This window comes from Pecten maximus, chromosome 9 (assembly GCF_902652985.1).
Source record: "Pecten maximus chromosome 9, xPecMax1.1, whole genome shotgun sequence".
NCBI classification, from domain to species: Eukaryota; Metazoa; Mollusca; class Bivalvia; order Pectinida; family Pectinidae; genus Pecten; species Pecten maximus.
In genome coordinates this window covers 27,407,476-27,422,605 of record NC_047023.1, presented here as the reverse complement: position 1 = coordinate 27,422,605, position 15,130 = coordinate 27,407,476, and the positions used below count along the sequence as shown (strand labels likewise).

The following is a 15,130-nucleotide window of genomic DNA, read 5'->3' as shown; positions in this document are numbered from 1 at the left end:
GAGACGACGCTGATTCGCCTTGAGACAGAGTGAAAACTAAAAGTACAGAACTTATAATACAAATCTAAGACACGAAGTTCAAACCATATAGCCCTTTAGCGATACAGCTATGTTGTAACTATAAGTAAATATGAAATACGTTATATTTTGTTAAATTAGAACTATTAATAGTATCTTCAAACTATATACTGAAGGCTGATATTGTTTATGGAAGGGAAGATTTAAGTCACTGGTTTGAGATTCACCTCCAGTTATCCAGAAATTGTATTACTTTCCAGTAATTTTTTTCTTCTATTCCTAACAGATATTTAATCATTGGATATATATTCTATCACAGATGTTAGGATAGGATCGTTGAGAAATATCTGTCTGAAAACGATGTTTGCATATAGCTACTGGAGTGAAATGTTGATATGGCAAGCGAAAAACTTTCTACCATACATCAATAGCATCTGAGCTCCTATGTGTGCGAAAACAAAGGGCCGCGGTGGCCGAGTGGTTAAGGCGTCCCGACACTTTATCACTAGCCCTCCACCACTGGGTTGCGAGTTCGAAACCTACGTGGGGCAGTTGCCAGGTACTGACCGTAGGCCGGTGGTTTTTCTCCGGGTACTCCGGCTTTCCTCCACCTCCAAAACCTGGCACGTCCTTAAATGACCCTGGCTGTTAATAGGACGTTAAACAAAACAAACAAACAAGTGTGCGAAAACATAAAGAAAAAGCTAGAATCATTAAAGATGAAAATATCAGGTACTGTGTGGTTTATTTTTTTAATGTCATATTAACAGTCAGAGTCACCTCAGGACGTGTCAGGTTTAGAAGATTGAGGAAAGTCGGGAAAAAGGATATAATAATGGAGAAATTTCACTTTTGCCAACATTTCCCCATATATCTATCCTCTATCAACGTCGGTGAATAACTAATTTTGTGTGAAAACGTTTCTATGCAATAATAACCTGTTTTAACCTGATGGTGTCGGCCATTGCACTCGGCAATAACCCTTAAGTATATCAATTCACTACAATATTAGTGTCTGGTTTACTTCATATGTGGACAGATACAGTAGAGTGAATATGAAAAAGTCAAGGGTCAGGACCATCAGGTCCAAAGGTCATTGTCAAATTTGTTATGTTTCCATTGACGATGTTGTTATGACGTGAAACAAAGTTGGTCAGAACTGAACGAGTCAACTGACAAAAGTCAAGAGCTTTTCATGGATGAACAGTTTGTGATATGATGAAGCAAAGTTAGTCGGGATTCAACTGACCAAACAGAGTCAAAGGTCAAGGCCAATTTTGTTAGCGTTTCACTGATGAATATTTCGGTCAGAATTAAACATATCAAATGACCAAAAGTCAAGGTCGCCTGTACAAAGATTAAGGTAAGATTTTATACATACAATGTATTTCATTGTTATAGCATTATAATGTACAATTGGTCAGAATTATACAAGTTACTGGTCACAAATCAATGCCACTGGGTCAAAGGTAAAAGTTATTCGGGTCTAAAAGTTAGGACAAAATGGGTATCTGACAATGACCCTGATTGCTGATAGTTGAGGAATCTAAAATTTAAGTAAAACAAATAAAAGCTTAACAAGATGCCCATGGGGCCTGTATCGCTCACCTAGTTGGATTTGGCCAAATGTCAAAATAATGTTCATGTTCAATTTGTTTTGTTTGTCAACCTCAAACAATGCTATATGTAGTTATAGTGTGGGGATCCCAACTGCTTTAAAGAAATAATGAAGTCCAGACAGCATGCATTCATAAGTTTATGGCAAATAGCAATTTAAAGGAATCACCATTATTTCCCCTATGGAGCCCCATCCCTTTGGTCCCTTGGGGGTCAAAATCACCATTTATGCAAAATCTGTTCCCCTTCCTCCAGTGATGTTTTTGACGAAATTGGGATCAAATCCATTCATAACTTTATGACAAGTAGCGATTTAAAGGCATCACCTCTATTTCACCTATTGGGCCCCGCCCTTCCGGTCCCTTGGTGATCAGAGTCACCATTTATGCAAAATCTGCTCCCTTCCGAAAACGGATGTTTCTGATCAATTGGGTTCAAATCCATTCATAACTTAATGACTAGTAGCGATGATGTTTTTGACCAAATTGGGATCAAATCCATTCATAACTTTATGACAAGTAGCGATTTAAAGGAATTACTTCTATTTCCCCTATTTGGCCCCTCACCTCCGGCCCCTTAATTGAGGGTCAGATTCACCATTCATGCACAATCTGATTCCCTTCCCCAAGGATGTTTGGACCAAATTGGGTTCAAATCCATTCATAACTTTATGACTAGTTGTGATTTAAATGAATTACCTTAATTTCCCTTATTGGGCCCTGCCCTTTTGGCCCCTTGAGGGTCAGAGTCACCATTTATGCAAAACCTGTTCCCCTTCACCCAAGGATATTTCGGACCAAATTGGGTTCAAATCCATTCATTACTTTATTACTAGTAGCGATTTAAAGGAACTACCTCTATTTCCCCTATTTGGCCCCTCCCCTTTGGCCCCTCGGGGGTCAGAGTCACCATTTATGCAAAATCTGTTCCCCTTCACCCAAGGATATTTCTGACCAAATTGGGTTCAAATCCATTCATAACTTTATGACAAGTAGCGATTTAAAGGAATTACTTCTATTTCCCCTTTTGGGCCCCGCCCCTCCAGCCCCTCGGGGGTCAGAGTCACCATTTATGCAAAATCTGTTCCCCTTCACCCAAGGATATTTCTGACCAAATTGGTTTCAATTCAATTCATAACTTTATGACAAGCAGCGATTTAAAGGAATTACTCCTATTTCCCCTATTGGGCCCAGCCCCTTTGGCCCCTTGGGGGTCAGAGTCACCATTTATGCAAAATCTGCTCCCCTTCCCCCAAGCATGTTTCTGACCAAATCAGATTCAATCCATTCATAACTTTATGACTAGTAGCGATTTAAATGAATTACCTCAATTTCCCCTATTGGGCCCTGCCCCTTTGGCCTCTCGGGGGTCAGAGTCACCATTTATGCAAAATCTGTTCCCCTTCACACAAGGATGTTTCTGAGCATATTGGGTTCAAATCCATTCATAACTTTATGACTAGTAGCGATTTAAAGGAATTACCTCTATTTCCCCTATTGGGCCCCGCCCCTTTGGCCCCTCCAGGTCAGAGTCACCATTTATGCAAAATCTTCTCCCTTTCCCCGAAGGATGTTTCTGACCAAATCGGGTTCAATCCATTCATAACTTTATGACTAGTAGCGATTTAAATGAATTACCTTAATTTCCCCTATTGGGCCCTGCCCCTTTGGCCCCTCGGGGGTCAGAGTCACCATTTATGCAAAATCTGTTCCCCTTCACCCAAGGATGTTTCTGACCAAATTTGGTTCAAATCCATTCATAACTTTATGACTAGTAGCGATTTTAAGGAATTACCTCTATTTCCCCTATTGGGCCCCGCTTCTTTGGCCCCTCAGGGGTCAGTCACCATTTACGCAAAATCTGTTCCCCTTCCCCCAAGGATGTTTCTGACCGAATTTGGTAAAAATCTAATAATTTTTTTTTTACTAGTATCGATTTGAAGAAAATGTTGACGGACGACGGACGCCGCGCCATGACATAAGCTCACCAGACCTTTGGTCCAGGTGAGCTAAAAATGGAACAAATTTCATCAATTTTATTTTCCAATAAATAATTTATTATAAAACAATTTACATATTCCTCTACATAATGAAAGACTTAAGTAAATATTGATAACTAAAGAAAATAACAATTTGTAAAACGTAGCTAGGTAGAATGTTCTGAACACTTACATGTAATGACAGAAAGAATACTAACCACACTGTCTCAATAATAATTACGGCATATCAGTATTAAAACAATTACATAAGGTCCAAGTACACAAAAATAAAATCATAAATATATATATAATAAATCCTTAATACCAATATCAAACTATCATATGAAACATTGGAAAAAATAACATTGAGCATATTAAACTAAGATAACTGTAAACCAATTTCTTTTCAGAAAATCTGTGCTTATATAAAATCAAGGAATTTGATACTTTCAAATAGAAATGGATATTGAATTTCTAAATTACTTGGTACTTTGTTATTGTATACTTAAGATGTGGCTATTAATTTATATGTAGTAAATCATGAAGTGAAAATGAAAATGTGAGTAAAGTTAGCTTGTTAATTGCTGCCAACTTCATGCAACATGTAAATCTTCAAATTAAGCATCCATGAAACAGACAACCCGGATTATAGTAAATAGTTGATGCTCGAAGTAGGCAATCACTCTGGCTGTTGGTCTTTATTAATATATAGCCAAGTAATTACTGATGACTCTGGAAAAAAATATATAACTATGGTATGGTGAGGGCAGAAAACTTCACCAGTCTGTACATGGTAGTTCCAGTATTTGTCTACTATGTTATCAGGGTCATATCAAAATGAACTGTTATTAAGGAAAGAATTTTTAGTGTTAGTTTCAGGAGCAAGTTTCTACTGCTTGTTTAAATTTGTTTTGTTTTAAGGTGTTTACCACCTCTGCAACAGTCATGGTCATATGAGGATGACTTGTTTAGAGAATACGTATAATTCTACTTTTTGTTGAAGGAATCTAACATCAATTCTACCATTTGTTTAAAGAAACTAATTCTACTACAGTATTTGGTTAAGATCATGTCTATTTCTTTCAATTTCTATTGCTGTTATGAGGTACTCGTTTCTACTGTTTAGCTGAAGCACTTGTATATTAAGGAGTTAAGGTGTCCATTCCTTTTCTCAGTTTAAACTATCCCACTTCTGCAATATGCTCAGTATGCTAGATTTTGTGATTACTGTAATAAGAGAGGCATGAGGAAAAAACACTTTACCATAGCATTTAAGTTAAGCTGAACACAAGGACAATAATGCCACTTCTAGGGACATGTCACAGCTATTGTGCACAACATGGCATTGGACTGATTTTTATCTACAGCCTCGTTAGAGGCTATGTATGTTCTTCGAGCTGTTTCTGCCTCGTTAGAGGCTATGTATGTTCTTCGAGTTGTTTCTGCCTCGTTAGAGGCTATGTATGTTCTTCGAGTTGTTTCTGCCTCGTCAGAGGCTATGTATGTTCTTCGAGCTGTTTCTTTCTGTTTCTGGCTCTCCAGATGTTGATGATACGGTCATCAGCTACAGTGACAAGGCACTCAGGGTCGACAGGGTTGAAGGCAACTCCATTGACGACACCTTCACAATGTTGGAGTTTGGCCAGACAGGTACGATAGCGGCGGTCCCATAAATAGCCCAGAAACTGCTCACTTCCACTGTAAATAAACACATACATTTAGGTATAGATACCAGTTAGCACTTAAGCTTGTTTGACATACAATAGTAATGCATTTCCTGCACACGTACAGCTCTAGTGATATCATAAAAACATCTATAAATCATGGTAGTGTAACCCTGGTAAATACTAGCCACAATATACCGCTCGGCTAGAGAGATCTTCTCTTTAGCTCGATCGGTTGAGCGTAAGACTAGTAAGCCAGAGGTCCCGGGTTCGATCCCTAGCGGAGGCAGTGATTTAAATTTAATTAATCATGCGCTCTGTTACAGTAGAATATGGAGTACAGGATTGTAGAGAAGACATTGACATTGGGATACTGGATCTTAGAAAGGGCATTGACATCAACATTCTGGATCTTAGAAAGGGCATTGACATAGATAGGACATTGACACCTGGGTACAGGATCTTAAAGACAGGAAACAGGATAAACAGGGTATTGACATCGGGATACTGGATCTTAGATAAGGCATTGACATCAGGACACATGATCTGAGATAGGGCATTGACATCGGCATACTGGATCTTAGATAGGGCATTGACATCGGGACACAGGATCTTAGATAGGCCATCGACATCGGGACACAGGATCTTAGATAGGGCATTGACATCGGGACACAGGATCTTAGATAGGGCATTGACATCGGGACACAGGATCTTAGATAGGGCATTGACATCGGCATATAGGATCTTAGATAGGCCATTGACATCAGGACACAGGATCTTAGATAGGCCATTGACATCGGGACACAGGATCTTAGATAGGCCATTGACATCAGGAAACTGGATCTTAGATAGGCCATTGACATCAGGAAACTGATCTTAAAAAGGGCATTGGTATCAAAATACAGGATTGAAGGGAGGATATTGACATCAGGAAAAATGAACTTAGATTGGCATTGACATCAGGAGAAAGGATTTTAAGGCAGAACATTGACATCAGGGAACAGGGTTTCAGATAGGACATTTACACCAGGACACAGGATTCAGATGATTTGATTGACATCAGGTTACAGGATCTTAATTATATAGGAAATTGACATAAGGACCACATGATCACATGATCTAAGACAGGACATCAACATTAGGACATATGATTTCAGGTTGCATATTATGAGTACATGTACATGATCTTTAGATAGGACATTGAAATTGGGACATAAAATCTTAGATATGACTAGCAAGATGCATCAGGACCAATCGTATCTTGTATATAGTGCTAAAGATATGATAAAAAACATGCTCTTACATGAGTCATGTCACACAACAATACATTGATACATTTACCTAGCAACATAAACTGTCACACAGCAATACATTGATACAATTACCTAGCGACATAAGTCCTGTCACACAACAATACATTGATACACTTACCTAGCAACATAAGTCATGTCACACAACAATACATTGATACACTTACCTAGCAACATAAGTCATGTCACACAACAATACATTTATACACTTACCTAGCAACATAAGTCCTGTCACACAACAATACATTGATACACTTACCTAGCAACATAATCATCACAGGAATCAAGACATATGTACCACGCCGGGAACTCGGAGAACCCCTTATGGCCCCCGAATACTAGCTCAGGCACCAGGCGAAATGTTTGTAGATCAATAGTTTTGACTTCCATATCCTCCATCAATTTTGGAAAGCCTAGTTCCACATCATAAATGGCGTATCGACAATTAAAATACAGATATCTGGAAAATTAAATATATGTAATTGTGTCAAAATATGAAAAATAAAGACATTTAGGATTGAGAGAATTATGTTTTCTATTTGAAAAATGTTTTCCATCATATTTTCAGAAATACTAAAATATCAAGAGTAAATTATTTATCCAAGCTGTCATTAACGCTATAATGTACATATTGCTATGTACCTGTGGTCACGAGATAGCTTCATTCCTGATATGTAGTGGCCAGGTAGGTGGATGCTTTTGGTAGGATTTACAGGTGTTGTCAGTTGAGTGGCGGTAATGTTTCCTTGTCCTCCATTTTCTTCTGTGGCCTTCCTTACCGTCTCTTCAAATAATTTCTTATCCTTCAACTTCTTTTCTAAGGTTTCAGGTAAATCTTCTACCCTGTGAAAGGCTATAGCATTGTGCTGTTCTCCTGTCACAAATATCATATATTTATCAAAGGACGGCAATGCTGAAGCAGCACTTGACATCTTCCCACATCTATCACATGCATCCTTAGAAGATTTAGACTTACTATTTGCTTGATGCAAAATGTTGGAATTATTTGCATTGGCATCTCTTTTGCTGGAATTCAAAAAGTCTCTAGTATGATCTCTTGGAGCTATGGTAGGATTTATATGGAAATCTTCACTGAATGTTTTAAGCAAATCTGATTCAATTTCAGAACTTTGCGGAGTGTCTTGCCCTGAATTTTTATGCTGGCTTCTCAAGACTGTTGATTTTTCTGGTTTATGTGGCACATTGGCCACTAGCAAGTTCATAGTACGATGGTGATCACCAAAGAAGGAATAGATGACAGATCCTTCCTCATAAGGACATCTTAGTGGAATCCTCTCTGGCACCTGTGAAACAGAAAGCATACACAGGTACATGTATACAACAATGACAAACTTGGAATACTGACCAGTAAAAAAAATACACTTTTAGTGATTCTGTTTTATTTCAAATACTAATATCTGCCATTCAGTATAATGCATTGCAGTCAACATGTTCCTTTACTAACATACGTACAGCTTACTGGTTCCAAATATTTGACATTTGGACTTCAAAATAAATTATACAATAAGTCATGTACTCCAAATGATGTGACTCTTGTTTCATTCCACCTCCATATTTGCTGGGTTAACAGAAATGTAACTACCAGCATAATACTTGTATTTAACTTTTATTGGATTTTAAACCTCTGGATCCTCCACTAAAAGGATCATTGTCAGAGATTCATATTATCCTTGACCTTTAGACACTAATGACCTTGACCTTTTCCTCAGTGATCTTGGTTTTTGGCTAGCTGACTCCTTGTTTAATTCTGCACAACTTGCTTCATGATAGCATAGCAAAATTTCATCAGTGAAAAGATACTGTTAACCTACTTATTTTAGTGCAAACTCAGAACAAGAGGCCCATGGGGCCTGTATCGCTCACCTGGTTGGATTAGACCAAATGTCAAAATAATGTTCATGTTCAATTCGTTTTATTTGTCAATCTCAAACAATGCTAAATATGGTTATGGTGTGGGGATCCCAACTGCTTTAAAGAAATAACGAAGTCCAGACTCTCTAAGGGTCTGAAAGACCTCAGGAATTGTTTCTAGAACATCCATTCATAACTTTATGACTAGTAGTGATTTAAATGAATTACCTCTATTTTCCCTATGGCGCCCCGCCCCTTTGGCCCCTCGGGGATCAGAGTCACCATTTATGCAAAATCTGTTCCCCTTCCACCAAGGATGTTTCTGACCAAATTAGGTTCAAATCCTTCCATAACTTTATGACAAGTAGCGATTTAAAGGAATTACCTCTATTTCCCCTATGGGGCCCTGCCCCTTTGGCCCCTTGGGGGTCAGAGTCACCATTTATGCAAAATATGTTCCCCTTCCCCCAAAGATGTTTCTAAATAAATTGGTTTAAATCCATTCATAACTTTATGACAAGTAGCGATTTAAAGGAATTATCTTTATTTCCCCCTGGGGCCCTGCCCCTTTGGCCCCCAGGGGAGTCAGAGTCACCATTTATGCAAAATCTGTTCCCCTTCCCTCAAGGATGTTTCTCACTAAATTGGGTTCAAATCCATTCAATAATTTATGACAAACAGCGATTTGAAGGAATTACCTCTATTCCCCTATGGGGCCCCGCCCCTTTGGCCCCTCCTGGGTCAGAGTCACTATTTATGCAAAATCTGTTCCCCTTTCCCCAAGGATGTTTCTGACCAAATTGGGTTCAAATCCACTCATAACTTTATGACAAGTAGCAATTTAAAGGAATTACCTCTATTTCTCCCATGGGGCCCCGCCCCTTTGGCCCCCTAGGGGATCAAAGTCACCATTTATGCAAAATCTGTTTCCCTTCCCTCAAGAATATTTCTGACAAAATTGGGTTCAAATCCATTTATAACTTTATGACTAGTAGCAATTTAAAGGAATTAACTCTATTTCCCCTATGGCCCCTAGGGGGTCAGAGTCACCATTTATGCAAAATCTGTTCCCCTTCCCTCAAGAATGTTTCGGACCAAATTGGGTTCAAATCCATTCATAACTTTATGACTAGTAGTGATTTAAAGGAATTACCTCTATTTCCCCTATTGGTCCCCACCCCTCCAGCCCCTTGGGGGTCAGAGTCACCATTTATGCAAAATCCGATCCCCTTCTGCCAAGGATGTTTCTGACCAAATTTGGCCAAAATCCAATAAGAACTTTTTGACTAGTAACGAATTGAAGCAAATGTTGACAGACGACGGACGGACGGACGACAGACGACAGACGCCGTGCCATGACATAAGCTCACCGGACCTTTGGTCCAGGTGAGCTAAAAATGTAAAATATGATTTATTAGTGTGGACACAAATTAGCGCAGTCAGGAGTATCAAATCCCAAAAATCTTTGTCTCCAGAATTAAATACCACTGATAGATGTATGCATGGGTTATATATGTTCTACAGATAAGTTCACAATTGAACTGTTCTCATTGAAATTACCTGTGAGCTGTAGTCATTCTGTTATTTGTTTTCTTCCCAAATCAGATTATAGCATTCTAAAATTCACCATGCATTATTAATCAGTGTTTGTGCGGGTCTGAATTTTCGCATTTTTAACTTAAAATGAAGAAACTAAATTTACACAAATTAAATTTTCGTGATCCAAAGATATGATAGAAACCTATTTTTTGTGATAATGTTCCCGTGTTTTTTACCGTAAATGGCCCATCATCGAGTTATGTCTATCATTGAAGAGAACTGTTTCTGATGTAACAAAGAATAGATACAGAGTTTCCCCGTATATTCAAAACAATAATAATAAAGATAATTGTGATATTCAAATTTGCTGAGGAAATGGCTTGTTCAAACAAAATGACAAAAAAGGCCCAAAATACACTATGATACTTACATCATCAATAACTTTAAAAGCCTTCACACAGAAGAAATCATTGTTGGCAGCAGTAGGGACATATCCTCCAACACATATATTGTCATTATACCAGTCAGCAAATAGGTGGGGCGGGTCCATAGGCATTTCCTGTACCAGCCGGAAATCTGTATTACATCAATTAATAGTTTAGAAAGACTTGTGGTCCAATACTAGATTCAAATACTTGACTGAAATCATCAGTTGAATTCAGAATGATGCTGTTGAAACATCAAATTATCTGTGACTGTCCAATAACAGATTGACAATTAGTGACAACAGGATTTGTCAGCAAACAACAATGCACGCCAAGTAGGTTAATTTAAGAATTAGCTTTTTAAAAGCAGGTTAAAGGTGACAGTCAAAGTCAGCAGGTCCAAAAATGTAGTACCAATGAAAAAGTACTGTGACAAGGACCACACAGTGGATTAATACGTAAGCTGACACACCATTCCTAGACCTTAAGACTATTACTTAAGCCTGGGATTATTACCTAACTTTCATCATAAACACCTGATTCCTTGACTTACCTTTCATCATAAACACCTGATTCCTTGACTTACCTTTCATCATAAACACCTGATTCCTTGACCTAACTTTCATCATAAACACCTGATTCCTTGACCTAACTTTCATCATAAACATCTGATTCCTTGACCTAACTTTCATCATAAACACCTGATTCCTTGACTTACCATTCATCATAAACACCTGATTCCTTGACCTGAGACTACACCAACCTTTCATTCTCAACACCATTCCTAAGCCCTAGACTTTCATCAAGATCTGAGACTATTAGCTAGACCTGAGACCATAGCAACCTTTCATTCTAAACACTGTTCCTAGACCAAAGACTTTAACCTAGTCCTGAGACTAGTACCTACCTTTCATTCCAAGCACCATTCCTAGACCAGAAACTATGGCCTAGACCTGTAACTATTTACTATTTTTCATTCAAAAACCATTAGTAGACCAGAGACTTTTACATAGACCTGAGACAATTGGCTACAATTCACCTTTCATTCTAAACACTGTTCCTAGACCAGACACTATTACCTAGACCTGAGACCATTACCAGTGTTCGAAAGTAAAGGTGGTCCGATAGCGTGAGGCTATAGAAAACCTGGTCGGTCTATATAAAATGTCTAAATGTTGGCCCGATTGGCTATGAAAAGTTTGAGTCCTGACATACATTACAATTCATGTAAACAACATTCCAATATTTTCTGACAAATTATCATAAGAAATCAGAGCTTACAATCGAGGTGTTTTTACTAAGAACAGCATGTTATTTGCTTCAAACATTTGAGTGAGTATGAACTGGATGATGCAAGTGTTTGCTTGACACAGTTATGCTACTTTCAACAATATGTTTACAAAATGGGTCCATGGAAAAATTACTTGGGCTATGGGATTTCAATTTTCTGTAGACAAATTGTCTAAGGAATGTTCATATATACTTTCATACACTGCATTACCTACCTTTCATCCTAAACACCACTCCCAAGCCTTGAGATTGGGATCCAGCAGCTGGGAGTTGGAACTTGACTCCACAGACTAACAGGTAAGTGTCATTACTATTGAAGGTTGCATACTGTGTCATGTTCCAGTCCAAGGCCAGACCAAGGTCTGCTGTGTGTTTTAGCTGAGTTGGGTTCCCCACTTCCCAGATCTAGAAATCAATAGAAAATAACATTATATACTTGTATGTAAGACAAGAGGCCCATGGGCCTTGACAGTCACCTGAGTTTCGAAAAAATTCCGTTAATTAAATTGACCCCTTTTTTACCCTATCCATCAGTCCAAGGGGTCAGTCATGGCCTACATGTGCATACCATTAAGCTGTCATCCGATGCTGATAATGTTGCCAAAGCAAGAATGAATTCCAATAGAAATCAAACAAATTATAAACAATAGTAAAGTTTATCCCCTTCCCAGGGGCAAACGAGATCTAGACCACAGGGTCATGAAATTCACATTTTTGGTAAAGCACCTTAAGACCCTTTTATCTATGAAGAGTATTTGATTCTACCATATTTAGGTCTGGAGAAGAAGATTTTTGAAATTTCAGTCAATTTGACCCTTTTTGCCCAAATTATCAACTCCCTGGGGGTCAGTCAGGTCTAACATGTACATGCCATCAAACTGTTATTCCATGCTGATAATGTTAACAAAGTTAGAATGAATTCTAATAGAAATCCAACAAAAATAGTCAAAAATGTGATTACCCTATATAAACTATAGTACAGTTTACGACCTACCCAGGGGCAAATGTGAGACCCTAGTGTCATGAAATTCACAATTTTGGTAAAGCACCTTAGGACCCTTCTATCTATGAAGAGTATTTGATCCTACCTTATTTGGGTCTTGAGAAGATAGGTTTTTTTAATTTCAGTATATTTGAACCTTTTTGACCCTGCCTATCAGCCTCTGGAGGTTAGTCAGGGTCAACATGTGCATACTACCAAATGTTCATCCAATGCTGATAATGTTAACAAAGTTAGAATGAATTCCAATAGAAATAATTATAAAACAAATGATAGCCAAAAATATGATTTCATTGTATGAACTATAGGAAAGTTTATCCCCTCCCCAGGGGCAAACATGAGACCCCAGGGTCATGAAATTCACAACTTTGGTAATTAAAGCACTTTGGACCCTTTCATCTATTAAGAGTATTTGATTCTACCTTATTTGGGTCTCGAGAAGAATAGCCCCAAAAGGTGGAGGACAGTTCAATGGGACCTTAACAATCTGTTTACCAAAGGTCAGAGGACAGTAACCAGGACAATTTTACGTACACCATGACCTTGGTAATCTGTTTACCAAAGGTCAGAGGACAATAACCAGGACAATTTTACATACACCATGACCTTGGTAATCTGTTTACCCAAGGTCAGAGGACAGTAACCAGGACAATTTTACGATTACCTTGGTAATCTGTTCATCTAAAGACCTTGACCTTGGTAATCTGTTTACCTAAGGTTGAACGACAGTAACCCAGACAAGTTATAACCATGTCTTAGTAACCTGTTTAATTAACCAAGGTTAAACAAGAGTAAACCCAAACAAGTTTGACAATATTGGTAATCTGTTTAACCAAGGTTTGAACACTGTAACGCAGATAAATTTACAATTACCTTGAAAACATGTTTACCCAAGGTCAGAGGAGGGTAACTGATATAGAGTTACCTTCACTTTGGTATCTTTAGAAGTTGTACAAAACAGTCTTCCATCATGTGAAAATGCTACATCTAAGACCTCATCTGAATGTCCCTCAATCCTCTCACTGAACTGAGTTGGCGCATGATAAAACAAACGTTTATATTCCTGGTACCATGTTTGGTCACTGTCCTTCCGGCCACCTGGAATGTCACATAACTTTTAATTTACACAGCTGAAAATATACAAATGAAATGATTATAAACAATTTCGATATAAACTCAAGATCTCCAACAGAACTCCTTGAAATTCAACTTTTACAGTGTATATGCTGCAGATACAGTAACTTATAAAATGTACAACTGTTGCTACCTTTAGTGTCCCAGTTAGTTTGAGTCAGGATTTTCCACAAACTCTCATCTCTGGCAATTCTGTACCACCTGTGGCAAGTACAACTAGCCCTTAGTAAAGATTTGGCTTCGAGGAAACTGAAGATGTGTAGCAAAACTGGGTCTGGAATAAAATCCTGCCATGGACTTGGATTTGTCATACTAGTGTTATGGAGTTGACTACCAGCATAACAGCATCGGAATATCATCTGACGTTAGGAATCACAGGCTGCATCACCTAACAGTGAACAAAAATATAGAGTAAAGATATTAAATACAAATTAATTATAGCTATATTTCACAAGTGTATGAATATTTTTTATATTTTCCAATAACTTTGAGGTGGTTTAGTTGGAGTCATATATAGTTTTTTCATTTTTCTTCTCCCATTTTGAGTTACTGCATTTTAAACCCAACACAATGTGCTCAACAGAAAGTCTTATAGTGTCATGCGTGTCTTGGTGGGATGAAGATTCCAGGATTCCAGGATCCGGAGGTACTGCAGAACTGGACTACTGTAGACTAAGCACAGTAGTTAAAGATTAATTGTAACTTTCACATGGACCTTGGGTGTTTGATGGACTTACATGTAAATGCCACCACAACCTCTCAACACAAAGAATAAATATCCTATTAATAAAAAAATATCAATTCACAACAAATTTAAAAATCTATATTAAGCTTTAATTTACTGAGTTATAATTATACAGTTTCTTATTATTCATTTAGAAAATAAGCATTAATCAGATATAAATAGCATATCTGGAAGATAAGGCAATTAAAATGCGTTGTTTGATTTGTTTGCACTATTATAAAGCATATACAGTATACCCAACCACAGTGACATCGATTCCATGAACAATCACCCCGATCACAGCAATTTCCTAAATATTGGCACGCCTTCCGCATCGTAACATCGTAGTGCAAAAACAATATGTTGCGGTTGGTTCTGACAGAAGTCGGACACTGTCTGATATTGTTTTAGCTCACTCTTTTCGACAAATACTGATAACTAACATTTGATGAAAATGGCAACATGAACCGAAAAACAATCACGCTTACACGTATTTATGTGTCCTTTACCAGTCGTTCCTTTTCCGTTTTCCTGTTTACAATCCATTATAATCGGAGTC

The 15,130-nt window shown here is 38.0% G+C and overlaps 1 protein-coding gene across 5 annotated transcripts; it reads right to left on the bottom strand.

Moving 5' to 3' along the window:
• Positions 1 to 3,673: 3,673 nt before the first annotated feature.
• LOC117334430 (F-box/WD repeat-containing protein 5-like) lies at positions 3,674 to 15,126 on the bottom strand. Of its 5 annotated transcripts, none has more exons than XR_004534169.1 (8): positions 13,981 to 15,094; positions 13,639 to 13,811; positions 11,929 to 12,118; positions 10,429 to 10,574; positions 7,230 to 7,891; positions 6,847 to 7,047; positions 5,021 to 5,311; positions 3,674 to 4,981 (listed from the first exon to the last, which is right to left on the bottom strand). XR_004534169.1 is itself a non-coding variant. In XM_033894053.1 (8 exons), the coding sequence occupies exons 2-8, from the start codon at positions 14,204 to 14,206 to the stop codon at positions 5,110 to 5,112; spliced, it is 1,800 nt and encodes a 599-aa protein (XP_033749944.1). In that variant the 5' UTR covers positions 14,207 to 14,235; positions 15,060 to 15,126; the 3' UTR covers positions 3,674 to 5,109. The 5 variants fall into 5 exon arrangements, 4 of the variants coding, with proteins under 4 accessions (XP_033749944.1, XP_033749947.1, XP_033749946.1 ...); XM_033894053.1 differs by having other exon boundaries at positions 3,674 to 5,311; positions 13,981 to 14,235; positions 15,060 to 15,126; XM_033894056.1 differs by having other exon boundaries at positions 3,674 to 5,059; positions 5,099 to 5,311; positions 13,981 to 15,095.
• Between the last annotated feature and the right edge of the window lie 4 nt (positions 15,127 to 15,130).

Excerpts from the sequence above, each read along its gene's own strand:
- LOC117334430 (XM_033894053.1), bottom strand. The coding sequence starts at position 14,206 with ATGATATTCCGATGCTGTTATGCTGGTAGTCAACTCCATAACACTAGT. Across the intron at positions 13,812-13,980 it reads AACTAACTGGGACACTAAAG|GTGGCCGGAAGGACAGTGAC; the intron begins GTAGCAACAGTT and ends GTGACATTCCAG. Across the intron at positions 7,892-10,428 it reads CTTTTAAAGTTATTGATGAT|GTGCCAGAGAGGATTCCACT; the intron begins GTAAGTATCATA and ends TCTGTTTCACAG.